This window comes from Acipenser ruthenus, chromosome 19, assembly GCF_902713425.1.
Source record: "Acipenser ruthenus chromosome 19, fAciRut3.2 maternal haplotype, whole genome shotgun sequence".
Taxonomy (NCBI): domain Eukaryota; kingdom Metazoa; phylum Chordata; class Actinopteri; order Acipenseriformes; family Acipenseridae; genus Acipenser; species Acipenser ruthenus.
Genome location: NC_081207.1, coordinates 25,246,704 through 25,261,173, shown reverse-complemented (window position 1 = coordinate 25,261,173; position 14,470 = coordinate 25,246,704). Strand labels below are relative to the sequence as shown.

Genomic DNA, 14,470 nt, shown 5'->3' with positions numbered 1-14,470 from the left:
GGGGGTTATCACTGAAATGGATACAGCAGTGTTTATTAAGAATATTAGCATTATTATTATATTTTTTTAAAAACATTTTATAGGCCACTAAAATGTGATTTAATGTAGATCATATACAAATGTATATGCTTTTTTTTGATACTTCATCTCCCATTCAAAATTATAAGAACGTATTTTTCGTTTGCGTTTTTGTGCATTACTACTGCTTGCAACTGCTTCAGTCACTCACTACGTTTACATGGCATGAAGTAATCCGATTTCTCTTTAGTCGATAGTTTACAATTGGAATACACAGTTTACATGGCAATTGGATAAGCCAATGTGATAGTTATCTCGGTGTACATGGCATTGATGTAATCGGATTTACCTACTTATAAATTGACGAATTTAGAGATACGTCATCTTGTTATTTGTTTTATATACATAAAAACATTTATTTAAAAAAAAAAAAGGGATTTTCTTGATTCATTTTCTTTCCTGATAAGGGTTAAATGCTACCGATGATGTTTTTAGAAACTGCAGGTGCAGAGCCACCAGTCATGGCACCACAGATAAGCCTCTGAGGCTACAGCTATTCTCCTCTATTTTATTTCAGAACTTCTTTCCAGTCAGGATGCAGATCGATTACACATTTTTCCTAATGTGCATTTCAAAAAAAATGTGCATTTAAAATAAAATACAGTGCATGGTGGGATACTATTCTATTAATTTCCAATCTTCATTGCGCTGCTAGGAACTGTAACCAAACTATTCTAATAGCATTAATGTGTGTACACATTACGCCCGACTAAACATGAAACGGTACTTCAGTGTGGACGCTGAAGTTTGAGCTGGATTAATTAAAACATTTTTGAGTACCGTTCTCGACCGGTTATTTGGTGTGGACAGGGCCTAAAAGTAAATATCCTTGATATTGCTGGCAAAGCCAAATGTGAGGCTTATTGCTGCCACCTTCAGGACTGGAGTGTACCTTAATCAATGCTGTTTTTTTTATAAACAAGCAAGTATTTTACGGTCATTGCTGCAGTGTAGTAGATTACCATGAATATGCATGTCTGTGTTCCTTTCCTTTCTGTGCGTCCATTGAACGCAAGACAAAATATTTTTCCATCCAATGGATTTATTTTGAGTCTAGGACGCAACATTTTGCGTTAACGCAACCTCTGAGTATACCTTAATGAAAATGGATAAAACTAGCTGCAGTGACCATGTGGAAAAGAGTGGACTGAAAAGGGGTCAAGTATCAGTTATGATGCAATTTTTAAGATCATGGTTATCAGAAAAGTTGATTCATCCAGCAAGTATCATGCTGCTAAAAAATTAATGTAAATAGCTATTGCATTAGCATATTGGATTATAAACCTGTATTTCGGGATTACAAACAACTATCCGATCTTTACTGCATCAGAACATTTGTACCACTGACGTAATGGTGAGTAAAGAAACGTTTATTTTTCAGTATTCCTTGCTGAAGTTGTCTTATCTGCTTTACATAATGCCATCTTATCAATCCTTAGTCTACTGTACATTTATATGTTTATAATTTATCGTCTTTGAAAATACTTCAGTGTCTCTGTCAGTGGTCTGCTGTTCTGTGGCTTGTGATCACAGACAAAATGATAAAAATGGGTATTATAGGCCGTAGCAGACAATCGCTAAACTAATATCAACTAATTAGAGTATAGATACTTAAGTATATATTATTGGTAATCAAACACATTACAATTTTGGAAATTACACTCACCATGCAGTGTTGCCTGTCCGCCACAGGTTTTAGGGTCCACAACTCCTGTTTCTTGTCGATCCCCATTTAGTCGCTGCCTCTGTTGATCAGTGGTCTCCCACTGCCTCGCCGGCAGTTAAATGTAGGGTTGTGGCCCCTGTTGCCTAAAATCAATTGGGTCTTCGACTTCATCTTCTATGTTTTCAGCGGCAGTGTGTTTACCTTTTCATACGTAACTTCCGGTTTTATTCCGGCCAGCATGATTTTTGAGTGGGTGTGGCCATACACCACACAAAATCCATCATATCTTTGTTTATTAATATTTTTTAATCGCATACAAAACTATTTTATTTCTATTGATGAAATCTATTCAGAAATGCATTGGTGTGTTTGACCTGCAAGATACACTTTAAGCTGTTGAGTGATGAAAGCTTTGTGATCCATGGTCCCGAGTCTGTTATAAAGACGTTGATTCTCTAAGCGTTGACAACAGCTGGTTTGGTACAACATGGCTGAGAAAAACAGCAAACTGGTCATGCTGAATTGTATACTTGTATTTTATGCACTGATTACCCATGTCTTGCAGCATTGTAAAGTGGTGTGGCTATGCCATTGAACCATACATTTCAGATAAAAGGGAAAAAAAACGGTGTACCTGTAAAACAGTTCATACATTTAAACTACCATATTCCTTCAAATTCAGGACGCCCTCGAATTTAAAATGCAGCCCAAATTTCCCATCCTCAAACCTTAAATAAAGCTGCATTTACAAAGTTACCACCTCCAATTACGCATATCAGAAAACGACGTATGGAGGCAGTTTGCGGACGTCTGCTGTCACCCAGAGTATTGCAGTTATCGCTGATTCTCATTTTCAGTCGTGACACCTGTTTTTCTCCCTTTGTGAACTGGTATTTCTTGGCATCTCGAAAAATACGGGGGTCTGATCAGCATTTGTGATCTGTCCAAGCTGGTACTGTTTGTTAGAATGGAGCCTAATAACGAAACGCTGGAATTGTAAAAGCTTTCCTTTGAATTCCTCAGGAAGCTAGTGATGCTTCTTTGAAAATGACTGCCTGTATGTCATGGATAATTCGAGATCGGGCAGTGACGTCTTTGTTTGTCTTTTCTTGGCAGCCAGTCACATTGCTGTTTGTGTACTCGGGTATTCGCATCTTTTGTTGGCGATTTTTTTTTTTTTTTTAATACAACATTACTATACTGGAAGACATAGGACATTTTTTAGAAGAAAAAAATGGTTTAAAAAGTGTGCTTTAATTTAGAAGGACTGGTATACTCTGACATTCAAAGCCACACTGCAGTGTACATTACATGCTGTAAATTAACAAAACCCTCAAGTATTGCTTAATTGTCATGCTAATGCTTAATTATTGTTTCATTTAGGCTGGCAGCTATGTAAGAGATGACGCCGTGCCCAACTTAATTCAACTCATAACAAACAGTGTGGAGATGCATGGGTATACAGTGCAGAGGCTTTACAAAGCACTCATTGATGATATCTCGCAGGTAAGCTGTAGAGTTACAGTAAATGGTAAGGAACTGTAAAGAATGTTTGTGCATTTTGGATGCTTAACTCAAGGCTGCAAGTTAAGTGCTGATATTTTAATCCAATGTAACCTGGTTTTGGTTTTTTCACATGTATGTATTTTACTTTTTTGTTGTTGTTATGGAATTTATTTGTTATGGAACCCCATAAATATAGTGCAGAACCTAAATTAAAACGGAAAATACAATTACAGTAGTTGCTTGCATGATTGATGGTGATAATTTTCTAAGTTTATTTTCTTTTTTCCCCCACAGCAACCTCTTACACAAGTGTCGTCCTGGTGTATAGGTGAATATGGCGATCTGCTGGTGTCTGGGAAGTGCGAGGAGGAGGAGCCCATTCAGGTACTTTGGTTATTTTTAAACAGGCAGCAGATATGCTAAACTTACAGGTTAAGTTGGTTTAGAAGGGGACAGTATTTATTTATTTATTTATTTATTGATTGATTGTACTGTTAACTTTTATATTAATGTTTTGTTTTTGTCTTACTTAAAGAAATGGTTTTTTTTTAACTATTTACTTCCATCAAATCTGAAACCCCCTGGCCCTGCTTTGTAAACCATGCATTCTATAGACTTCACTTTCTTTCCAGGTTACAGAAGATGAAGTTCTTGACGTTTTAGAAGGCATCCTGGTGTCAAACTTGTCGTCCACCGTTACAAGGGGATATTCTTTCACGGCAATCATGAAACTCTCCACCAGGTTTACTAGTGCTGTGAAGTGAGTACCTTTAACCCTTTGCGGTCCTGTGTCGGACCTGGTCCGACGTCGCAATTTTCCCTTTCCGGTCCAATGTCGGACCCTGTCCGACATCACCAAAAAGACGCAAAAAACAGGTCTCTAGTCGTTTATTCTCCGGAAAAAGCCGAGAAAACCATTCAATGGCTGAGTGAGACCGATAGGAGCCGAGAGAAGCCAATAAAAAAAAATGGGCGTATCTCATGAATACTGATAGACCTGGCATCACATAGATAACATGGACATAAACAAACAAGATAGCTGCTACTGCATCCAGCGCTCAAAGAATATCACAGACATTTGCAGAGCTTTTTTTAGATGTTATAGTAATAAAATAACGACTTGGATCGCATTATTGAGGAGTTTGGTGATAAAACGAGTGATCAAGAGTTGATTTATCGGTATGTACTATTATTAAGAGTTATTTGAAAAATATAGCGAACGAGGGGTGGGGCCGTGCTGGAGATGCAGTACTGAGTGTCCTGTTGATATGCCTTTTAAACTGTTTTACTGTGAAAAAAAATACTTTTAACCCTTTGCGGTCCATTTATTAATCGCGCGTCAGGCACGCCAGGTCTAATTAATTTTCACACGCGCAGTTAATTTTATACGCGCTGTTTAAAAGTATTTTTTTTCACAGTCAAACGGGTTTAAATGGCCCTGCATATCAACAAAGCACACTCTAGGCATCTCCAGCCCCGCCCCAGCCTTTTGTTTGCTATAGCTTTCAGCTATGTAAGAAATAAATAATAATAATAATAATAGTCGTACATACCGATCGATCATCTCCAGATCACTCGTTTTATCACCAAACTCCTCAATAATGCGATCCAAGTCATTATTTTATTACTATAACATCTGAAAAAAGCTCTGCAAATGTCCATGATAGTCTCAGTGCGCTGACGCACTTAGCCAGCTTGTTTACTATGGACGCCCATTATCTGATACCTGATACCATGTATGACTATTCATGAAATACGCCTTTTTTTTTTTTTTTTTTTTTTTTTTCTTCCCCGACTTGTCTCGGCTCCTGTCGCTACCACTCGGCAATTGAATGGTTTTCTCGGCTTTTTCCGGAGAAAAAACGACTAAACACCCGTTTATTGCGTTGCTATAATGATGTCGGACCCAGTCCGACAAAGGACCTGTGAGGAATAATTGCAATGTCGGACCCAGCAAAGGGTTAAACTGCACGTCTAAAATAAACTGCGAGTGTGAAAATAAATTGGACCTGACGCGCCTGAGAAGCGCTGAATAAATGGACCGCTAAGGGTTAAGCCTTTATGCGCAAGCTTAAAGATATGTTGGTATTATGTGTTAACATTTTATTTGTATGAGAATTAGACTTATTGTACGTCATAGTCAAAAGGGCAGATACCTGTCATTACCTTATATGCTTTTTGCTGAATCATTGTAGATTTACTAGTCATATCCAGTTGGTATCCGTTAGGTATGTTTTAGACCTGTCTCCATATTCTCCTCGTCTCTCCTTTGGGATGCATTAATGGAGCCTCCTCTGTCCCGAACACAGGGAAGTCAGGCTGGAGGAATGTACAGGGTCTCATTTAATTGTCTCCTGTTTTGCAGCCGAATCAAGAAGGTTGTTTTGGTTTACGGTAGCAGCATAGATGTGGAGCTCCAGCAGAGGGCAGTAGAATACAATGCACTTTTCAAGAAATACGATCACATGAGGTAATTCTTAATTGACCACTTTTATATTGCTTTCTTTTTTTCAATTATGTACCCAATTGACATGTGTACCGTTAAACTGTAATGGCAGCAGTGTTTGAAGTTTTTGTAAGAATGTTGAACTCCTGTAGGGGTTGGGGGGGATTTTTATTTGTCTTGTCCATGTTTAGAATAGGACAAAGTAAATGCATCCTTCTGTTAGTGAAGAACCCTAAAGGTGCATGTCATTCAGTCTTTCAAAGATCAAGAGTTCCAATAACTTTAAGCTTAAATCTTGATCTGTTGCCACAAATTACACCCACAGTAACTTATTGAGAACATTTTAAACTAAAATAGATAAATAATTACCAGAATCTTAATTTTCAGATTTGTAGGAATTGCAATATGTGGCCGCCTCACTCCCCACATCGCAAACATACATGCATAAATTAAAAAAATCTGGACAATTAATCAAACAAGTTTTTTCAGTAACTATGAGCTGTTTGGTGATGAAAGCTTTGAGTGATCCATCGACTGATTTTAAAGTGCTGGACTTTACAACTATTTTGTGGTGACCAATGAGCAGTAGATTTCTATAAATGTTTCTGCAGGCCGGCCTTATTGGAGCGAATGCCTATCATGGAGAAGACATCCACCAATGGTCCAACGGAGATTGTGCAAACCAATGGAGAAACAGAGCCTTCAATCCTGGAAACTAAACACGTGCCCAATGTCCCCCAGCCAGCTAACCAGGTAAGGACCAGGCTAGTCTCTGGCTAACAGGTTAGCCTCTGGAAGTTTACCGGGTAATTGGAAATTTATTTGGGGGCTTGTTTCACATACCCCAATGGCACTAGTCTTGGACAGCCTTACCCAAGTTATTTGGTAGTCCAAGATGACTATTAATTGTGTTCTGCCATATACCAGCCATTTGTTTGTAGACTGATGAGTTAGTTAAACCCCCGTCAGGGTAATTACCAGAAGGGAAGTCTACCTAAAGCATTGTCTAACAAATCTGATTTTACAACTTTATACCCTAAAAATATGTATAAATAAGTATGAGCTAAAGTGTGATTTATTTATTTTATGTTTATGCATAATAGGTTGTGTGTAACACTGTAGCTGTCCATAGCATGAACAAGGTTGTGTGTGAATCTGTCTGCTTTCGGAGGGAATGTACCTTAAGGGATTTTTTTTTTTTTTTTTTTAAATAGCTGAAACCCATGCCGTACCCTTTTCACATTCATTGTATTACAGATTCCTGCTGGTGGTGACATTTTTATACTTCCAAATTAAACAAAATGCCCTTCCAATAAAGCATTATAAAGTTGTTTCTGAAGACTATAAATGGAAAGTTAAACCGTTTACTTTTTATTGGTGATTATGGTGTGACAGAATCTCTACATGCCAGATTATGGGGCAGCATAAACCTAGGCAGTAACTTCAGTCAACAAGTTCCTAACATTTACCCTCCTACATTCTTTCAGTTGCACTACAAACACTTGAGGCACAGTATAGCTATATTTGATTAAAGCATTGTCTCAAGAAAATGATGTACCTTGTCAACTGTACTTTTGTTTTATGTAGTATTTCAGACATGGCGGTCATGGCAAACCATAAAGAAACATTATGTAGCACAATTAAAGCCCTAGTGGGAGTAACATTATATTTCTTTCTTTTATTTATCTATTTATTTTCAGGCAAATGACTTGCTTGACCTTCTTGGTGGAAATGATGTAATGCCTGTGATTCAGACTGCACCCCCAACAAAACTAGTCTCAGCCGGTGGAGAGCTCCTAGATCTGCTTGGGGATCTCTCCCTTTCCGGTAAGCAGAACTGGCTTCAACAGCCATTGTAGGTGAATGACTTGTTTTTATTTTTAAGTTCACTATTTTTTTATTTTATGCTAGGGGGTGTTCCTGCATCTGGCCCTCCGGTCTCAATCTCCCAGCCTCCTTTCCTATTGGATGGGTTAGCATCACAGCCACTTTTCAATGATGTTGCAGCAGGTAAAAAGTGTTGTTAAATATATTTTCATCTTTAAATGCATATTTGATTAGTTGTAAATCTTCCTTCATGCAGTCCTACAAAAACAAGTAATACTATAGCATTTCAGTAAAAGTTTAGTTAGTTTGCCGTTGTGTGATAAACTTTCAGTGATCATTGACAAAGTCTGTAAAAGCTGTTGTTTCTCCAAGTACTGACAAAACGTATATACTTGTCTCATCCTTCTAGGTATTCCGCCTATGATAGCATACAATAAAAATGGACTGAAAATAGATTTCACATTTGAAAGGTCCAACACAAATCCGAATATAGCAGTTATAACCATGCACGCCTCCAATTCAACAGAGGCCGAGATGACAGAATTTGTATTCCAGGCCGCAGTACCAAAGGTATTTGTCTTCTGTTATAACTTTGTGGGTTTTCTTTTTTTATTATAGTTTTTTATATTATAAAAGTATAAAGAAACATTTGCTAGATTGCTTAGCACCCAGATTTGTGACATGTCTAAAAATTCACCCATCATGTTTTCTCTGTTAGACGTTCCAGCTGCAGCTCCTGTCTCCCAGCAGTAATATTGTCCCAGCACTGAACGCAGGAACCGTCACACAGATTATTAAAGTACTCAACCCACAGAAGGTTTGTTGGATTTCATTTTAAACTAGCCTTAGTCTGGCAGCTGAGGGGGAACCAAAGAAACTGAACTGGAAGATAAGGGGTTGTCTTGACACTTCTTGATAAAATAAGGAACCCCAATGTTAGTATTGACTTTGTTAGGTGAATTGGGTTATGATCATTAGCAACCACCACTGAAATGTAGCAGCAATCTTTTTACTAATAACATTGAACTACAATAAAGTACATTAATGTAGTTGAAAGTTTTGAGTAATCCATCAACAGTCATTTTTAAAGCTGTTGATAAACTCAAGTACTGACAATAGCTATATTGAGTTTTATATTTGGAAAACATCTATCATAAATAACAGACACTTAACTGTTTTGTTTTTTCCTCTGTTATTTCACAGCAACAACTTCGAATGAGGGTCAAGTTGACCTACACCCATAAAGGTTCATCTCTACAGGATCTGGCAGAGGTCAACAATTTCCCTCCTCAATCTTGGCAGTGATGACCACAATCCCTCATCTTAATCCCCTACTATGGGAACTCTGGGAAGAATCCCCTTGACTGATCCCATGTGACTGTATCACCACAAAGTACAACCCTGGGGTGCACAGGGAACAACTGGATCTGATATAAGATGATGACGATAATGATTTCTGAAAACCTATCCATTAGTAACTCTTTTTTTTTTATTATATTTAATTGATTTCACCTCCAACTGAAGATGTCTGCTTGCCTTAACCACTGCACCCCATCCATCTGTTGGTACACACACACGCAAACTCTGCGCACCTGCACAACACCTCCCATCTGCTGTCTCCTTTTGTTTTCTATCTTGTGAAGACCCCCACACTTCTTTATCAATGAGTGCACAACAGCTTTTCTTTTCTTTTATTTCTTTCTTTCTTTCCCCTTTTAAATACATGTAACTAAAATCTAAGACCAACTAGCTTATTACATCCATCACTTTTATCTTTGCTGGTCCAAGATCCTAAAACCTTTATTTTTAAATTCAGTTTTGTCTAGCTCTGAGGTTACAGTAAAGAATTTGCTGACTCTAGATCACAAAAATGTTTGTCTTAAATAAGTCTATCCTGAGATTTATTTTCATTTTGATACATTCTGCTTGAAGCTCTTTTTGCATTTACTTATTTAGGAGGAAAATCAAACGTCCTATATGGATTAAAATGAACCAAGGAAAATTTCTGTTGGAGTCCGCTGTAGGTGTTTGGATAAGAAGGGTCGATTTTAGGCTACAATCATGTATGAAATAATTGAAAACCAAAGGCTTATTCTCCTCCTTAAAAACAGTGACTATAAACATTGTGGTGGAAGGGATGAGTATCTCCTTCTCTAAGGCATGAAATAAATCTGTGCTTTTTGTTTAACTGTTGTAGCACTGGCAATACAGCTGTTTTTATAAATTTGTATTTAATGTACCGTAGCGGTTAATATTGTTCAATTGCTTCCAATCAGAAAAAATGCCCCAAACACATGGGGAAATAGTGGATGGTACATTTCTATAACAATGGATGAAGACCAGATGCTTTGTAACATGCTGTACTCTAATTAAGAAGAAAAAAATAGTTTTTATTAAAATTGTCTAATGAGGGGGTTGCAAAGTTGCATTTACTGGCTAACATTTATCCATTGAAAGTAAGATGCATTTTCCTGACTTGAAGTGTTCAAAATAATTTTGAAGTACAACAGCACTTTTTTTTTTTTTTTAAAAACCTCAAAGGATATGCTGAAAAGTTGTGATAATGAAAGCTAGGTTTGTTCTGGTTTAGTTCAGGATACAGGTAGTATTTTCATTCCAGAATGAAATCTCTTTTTTTTTCAATTTTTCTGTTAACATTTAATAACCTGCCAGATATATCTATTGTACTCATTTCAGTGATTTTAAATATTCTTATTTTGCCTGTGTTTAGCCCTAAACTCCCGCACTAAGATTGCTTATGAGCAAGACCTATCTGCATCCATAAAGTCTTACTGCTTCTGTCACTCTGATTTTTAATAAGTAACCATAGGAGAAAATATTTGTATGTCTAGCTAGGCATTGGAATATGATCTTGAATGTAGTGCTAAGTTGTGAGCACACTTTTCTCCTACACTTGGGTTCATCTCATAACAACCTCATCCCGCCCCATTTACCACCAGTAGACAGGAAAAAAAAAAAACCCATAAGCCATGGAAAATAGACCTTTCAGTCTGTTAACATTCTAATCTTGGGCATGTTTTAAAATGTGTAGAAATAATGCCTGCTATTAAAGTGTGCCTTTTAATTTATCATAGGCCGATTTCCTGGTGCCACCCCCTGTATTAGTTTATTCTTTATATTTGGACATGGCTCTGCCTCGTGAGCTGTTATGTGTTTAATTATAACGTCCTTGTCAAAGAACACCGTCTGTGTCTGGTAAGACTGAGTAAACCTCAATACCTGTATCACTACAGCTTCCAGCTAAAAGAGAATTTGGTTAGCAGCACTAAGAAATGTAATGTTAATGACATTTTAGTTGCATTTACTTTACTGTCCAGATGGATTCTATTACTGTGATGTCTAATGTGATTTTTTTTTTTTATGCATTGTACATACTCTTTCTTTTTGTCATAACACACATTTAAATTGTTGTTTCAAAAGTATATAAATTACTTATTATTTTATACTTCTGAAATCTTAAGTGCAAATTACTAATAGTCCCGTTTTTAAATGCAAAAACAAATTCATAGGTGGATAACTTCCTATTTTCTCAACAATAGCTGCTGTTAATTTTTATATCTCTCGCAACATAGTTGTTTCAAAGGTGAATTTAAAATGGTGTATATAAACCACAGTCACTAAATTGTGAGGCGTGTACAGGACAGTAGAAAGTCTTGGAGATTTTTAGTAGATGTACCTGAATGCTTTAGTGTTACTGATTTGTAATATGCCCCTAAAGCTAACATAATTTGCTTTATGGTTGATCAAGCTTTAGTTATTAGTTACTTAAAGGAGTGGGGGGGGGGGGTGATTGGTTTAAGTATAGACTTTTGAACAGTGATGCCCTATTTACTTTGAGTAGCAGATGTAAGAAATGTTACGTTAAGAATTAAACAACATGGATCTCTTTCTTTAATGTGTGTATATATTGATGGTATTTTCTTTTCTTGACAGAGATGATAAGACTCCCTGATTCCTTGTATATTACAGAACAAACAGCATCTGCTGCCTGTATATTGTATATAATTGTACAAAATATTGCTGAATGGATATCCAGTTGAAGACCAGGTTACAAATTAGTTATCATTACTTAATTGCTATACAGCTATTTAATTATTCATTGAGGGAGACAAACCACTTTCTCTGTGGTTTGTTGGATCTAAAGATGAGGATAGTTGTGTTTTTTTCTTTTTTTTTTGTTTGTTTGTTTTTTGGCATACATTTATCTTGCAAAAATGAAATTCTCCAAATTTTGTGAAGATTTAACTTCAGTGAAACAATTCAGAAGTTGCTGGTGGCTGGGGTTTATTATTTGGGGTGTACTAAAAAATTTAAATTGTTTATGGAGCTAAGCTACTGAGTAGGTTGATTCTAGTGGTGTGCAGTAACAGCAATAACACAGATATATGTTTGTTGCTTTGGACCGTTTAGTCTGTTTACATTCTCTTTAAGGGTAGTGAGCTCCTTGCCAAGGTAGCAAGATCTGCCTTCAGCATTGCACTGTATAATATTGCTTGGCTATTGTTCCCTGCTCAAGACCCCATCTAAATCTGTTTTTTGTAGATTGCATCCCTTGAGCCAGACTGGCACTCAAGGGATAGAGGTGCACATATAATTGAAGTAGACTGGCTCCTAGGGTGCCTTTAACGCTGGACTGCATGGAATGTTGTGTGTGTTTTTTTTTTTTTTTGTCTTTTATAAATTGTTTAAAATGCATAGCTCAAATGAAGTATCTAATCTCTGTTTGAATGGTGGACCATGCTTGTGCCCACTATTAGCTGGTGGAACTTGCCTGCCCCATCTCAAGCAGAGCTGAACATTTTGTACCAGGAGCTTTTGGCTCTTGGATCGATTTAATTACGAATAAGTAAAAGAAACTGATTAACTCAAGCAATCAATAAAAATCATTAGGTAAACCTTTCTGTGTGTTTTCATAAAGGCTACCAGTAGAGGCATATACGGTTATGAATGGCAGGCAGTCTGCTGAAACGGCAAGGGGCTTGTTTCTGTATTCTCTCTTGTGCCAAGAGCTGTGCGTCACTACTTTTGTATAAAAAAAAAAAAAAAAAAAAGCTTGTTCAGTTTTGTTTGCAGTTTTTTTTTGCTCTGTTTTACAAAATTGTTCCAGCTTGCTTGACATGGGAATAATCCCACCGGTCTTTTTAGCATTTGCATGGGTCACTGCTGTTCATTATGTTTTTCATAGTGCTCTACCTCCTTTTGTGTGTGTGTCTGTATAAGCTAGCCTGCTGTGTAAAGCTGGGAGGTGGCAGTGTAGCTAAGTTCTTACATTTGAGGACTGGGAAGCTGGGTATTATGGTCTTATTGTCGAGTGTTTTGAATGTTTAAAATAAATAAATCCAATGAATGACAGTATGAATATCTATTTTTTTTTAATTATTCGTGGAGTTACTCCTTTTAGGAAATAACTTAAATTGAGCACTATCTGTTTTTATTATTTTTGTTTGCACAGGCAGCAGCTTTCCACTAGTGTGCGCTGAGCAAACTGAGGCTTAAAAGGATTGAAAAATACATTTTCCTTTTCAATGCAAGTCAGTTCATTACTGACTGGCTTGTGTGATCAGTCTTGATTACTGAAAAGGGAAATCTCCATGTTTGTTAACCATATACAATGCATTTACAGCATTGCTGAAAAATGTATGAACAGCAATGGAACCTGTAATCTTAATGCTGTGTTACCTAGTCTATGTGTGTGTGTGTGTGTTTGTGTTTTTTTTCTTCTCCACTGCTCCACAAGGTGAAATGTACAACTTACGGACAGTTGCAACAGTTGAACAATTTTTGGCTTCAGAGTTGCATGTGAAAACCATTGTAAATATTCTCATTACTACTCCTGTATTTTATTTTTTAAATGCTAAAAACAAAACGTTTTTTCTGCACTGGAACATAATGTTAATTAGGGTGTAAACACCTATTAATAAAGCTTAAGAGTTTTGAAAATCTTTTAAGCATTCATACCATTCCATTTGATGTGATTTGAATGTTTGCTACACTTAAGTTGGATAATAAATGTATGTTTGTTTAGTTGTGAGGGACGGGAGAGGAGAAAAAAAAAATACCCCCCCCCCCCCCCCCCCCAACAAATCCATGTTGTTGAATAGGTGAATCTATATGAAGTCCCCCTTGTGTATCTTCAATATGCTACTACACAAAATCTAAATGGTGACAAAAAGAATGAACTAAATTGAAATCATTGGACATATTTTCACATGTACTAGGATTGCAAGTCCCTTGGCCTAACGATAGATGGGAATTTCAGAGTTAAATAAATTAAAAAGTTGTAAACAATTTAGGGAATTTCAGAGTTAAATAAATTAAAAAGTTGTAAACAATTTACATGGGACATTTTAGAATTCTGTGTGTTATTGTCTTTGGGTTGGAAAAAAAATTATGATCAGTGACCTAATAAAAGTCAATAGGAAACTTGTGTTGTCTCTGTATTGCTAAAATGTGTTTGTGTGTGTGTGTTAGTTGTAATTGTATAAACTAGGCTAAGTAGGACAACTAGTAGTGTGCTCATATTGAGGACAAATTAACGTATCCTGATCCTAACCCGAGAGACTGTGTGGGCGGTGCTCTGGTGATAGTAGCCTCCTGGGACAGAAGCCTGCTCAGGACACCTGGGAGTTACAAGCAGTGATTCTCTGGGACACAACAGCTGCTGTTGTTTAATAAATGGGTTAGCTCATTCCAACTCAATGTTACCAATAATATCTGCCTTGTAGTCGCATTGGAAGAAGCTTCCACGTTTGCAATAGAAGGTTTCAAACTTTTGTTAAGCACGTGTATATTTCAAAAGTATACTTTAATTATGAGGTGAAACATCCATAGAAGATATCCTAAATAAAAGTAATATTATCAAGGAATTGTGTACCTTAAAAACCTTAAAAACCCTGCTGTGACCCGACACAAACCAAACCCACACA

The 14,470-nt window shown here is 36.8% G+C and overlaps 1 protein-coding gene across 1 annotated transcript in view; it reads left to right on the top strand.

The window, feature by feature from the left end:
- The window catches only part of LOC117424522 (AP-1 complex subunit gamma-1-like), a 29,187-nt gene extending 15,701 nt beyond the window's left edge, over positions 1-13,486 (top strand). The window contains exons 14-23 of the mRNA XM_058992676.1: positions 3,128-3,250; positions 3,545-3,634; positions 3,883-4,010; positions 5,616-5,720; positions 6,308-6,449; positions 7,397-7,523; positions 7,608-7,706; positions 7,933-8,093; positions 8,242-8,340; positions 8,727-13,486. Coding sequence (XP_058848659.1) covers positions 3,128-3,250; positions 3,545-3,634; positions 3,883-4,010; positions 5,616-5,720; positions 6,308-6,449; positions 7,397-7,523; positions 7,608-7,706; positions 7,933-8,093; positions 8,242-8,340; positions 8,727-8,828 — 1,176 coding nt within the window. The 3' untranslated portion in view covers positions 8,829-13,486. The remainder of the gene's footprint in view (positions 1-3,127; positions 3,251-3,544; positions 3,635-3,882; positions 4,011-5,615; positions 5,721-6,307; positions 6,450-7,396; positions 7,524-7,607; positions 7,707-7,932; positions 8,094-8,241; positions 8,341-8,726) is intronic.
- The last annotated feature ends 984 nt before the right edge of the window (positions 13,487-14,470 follow it).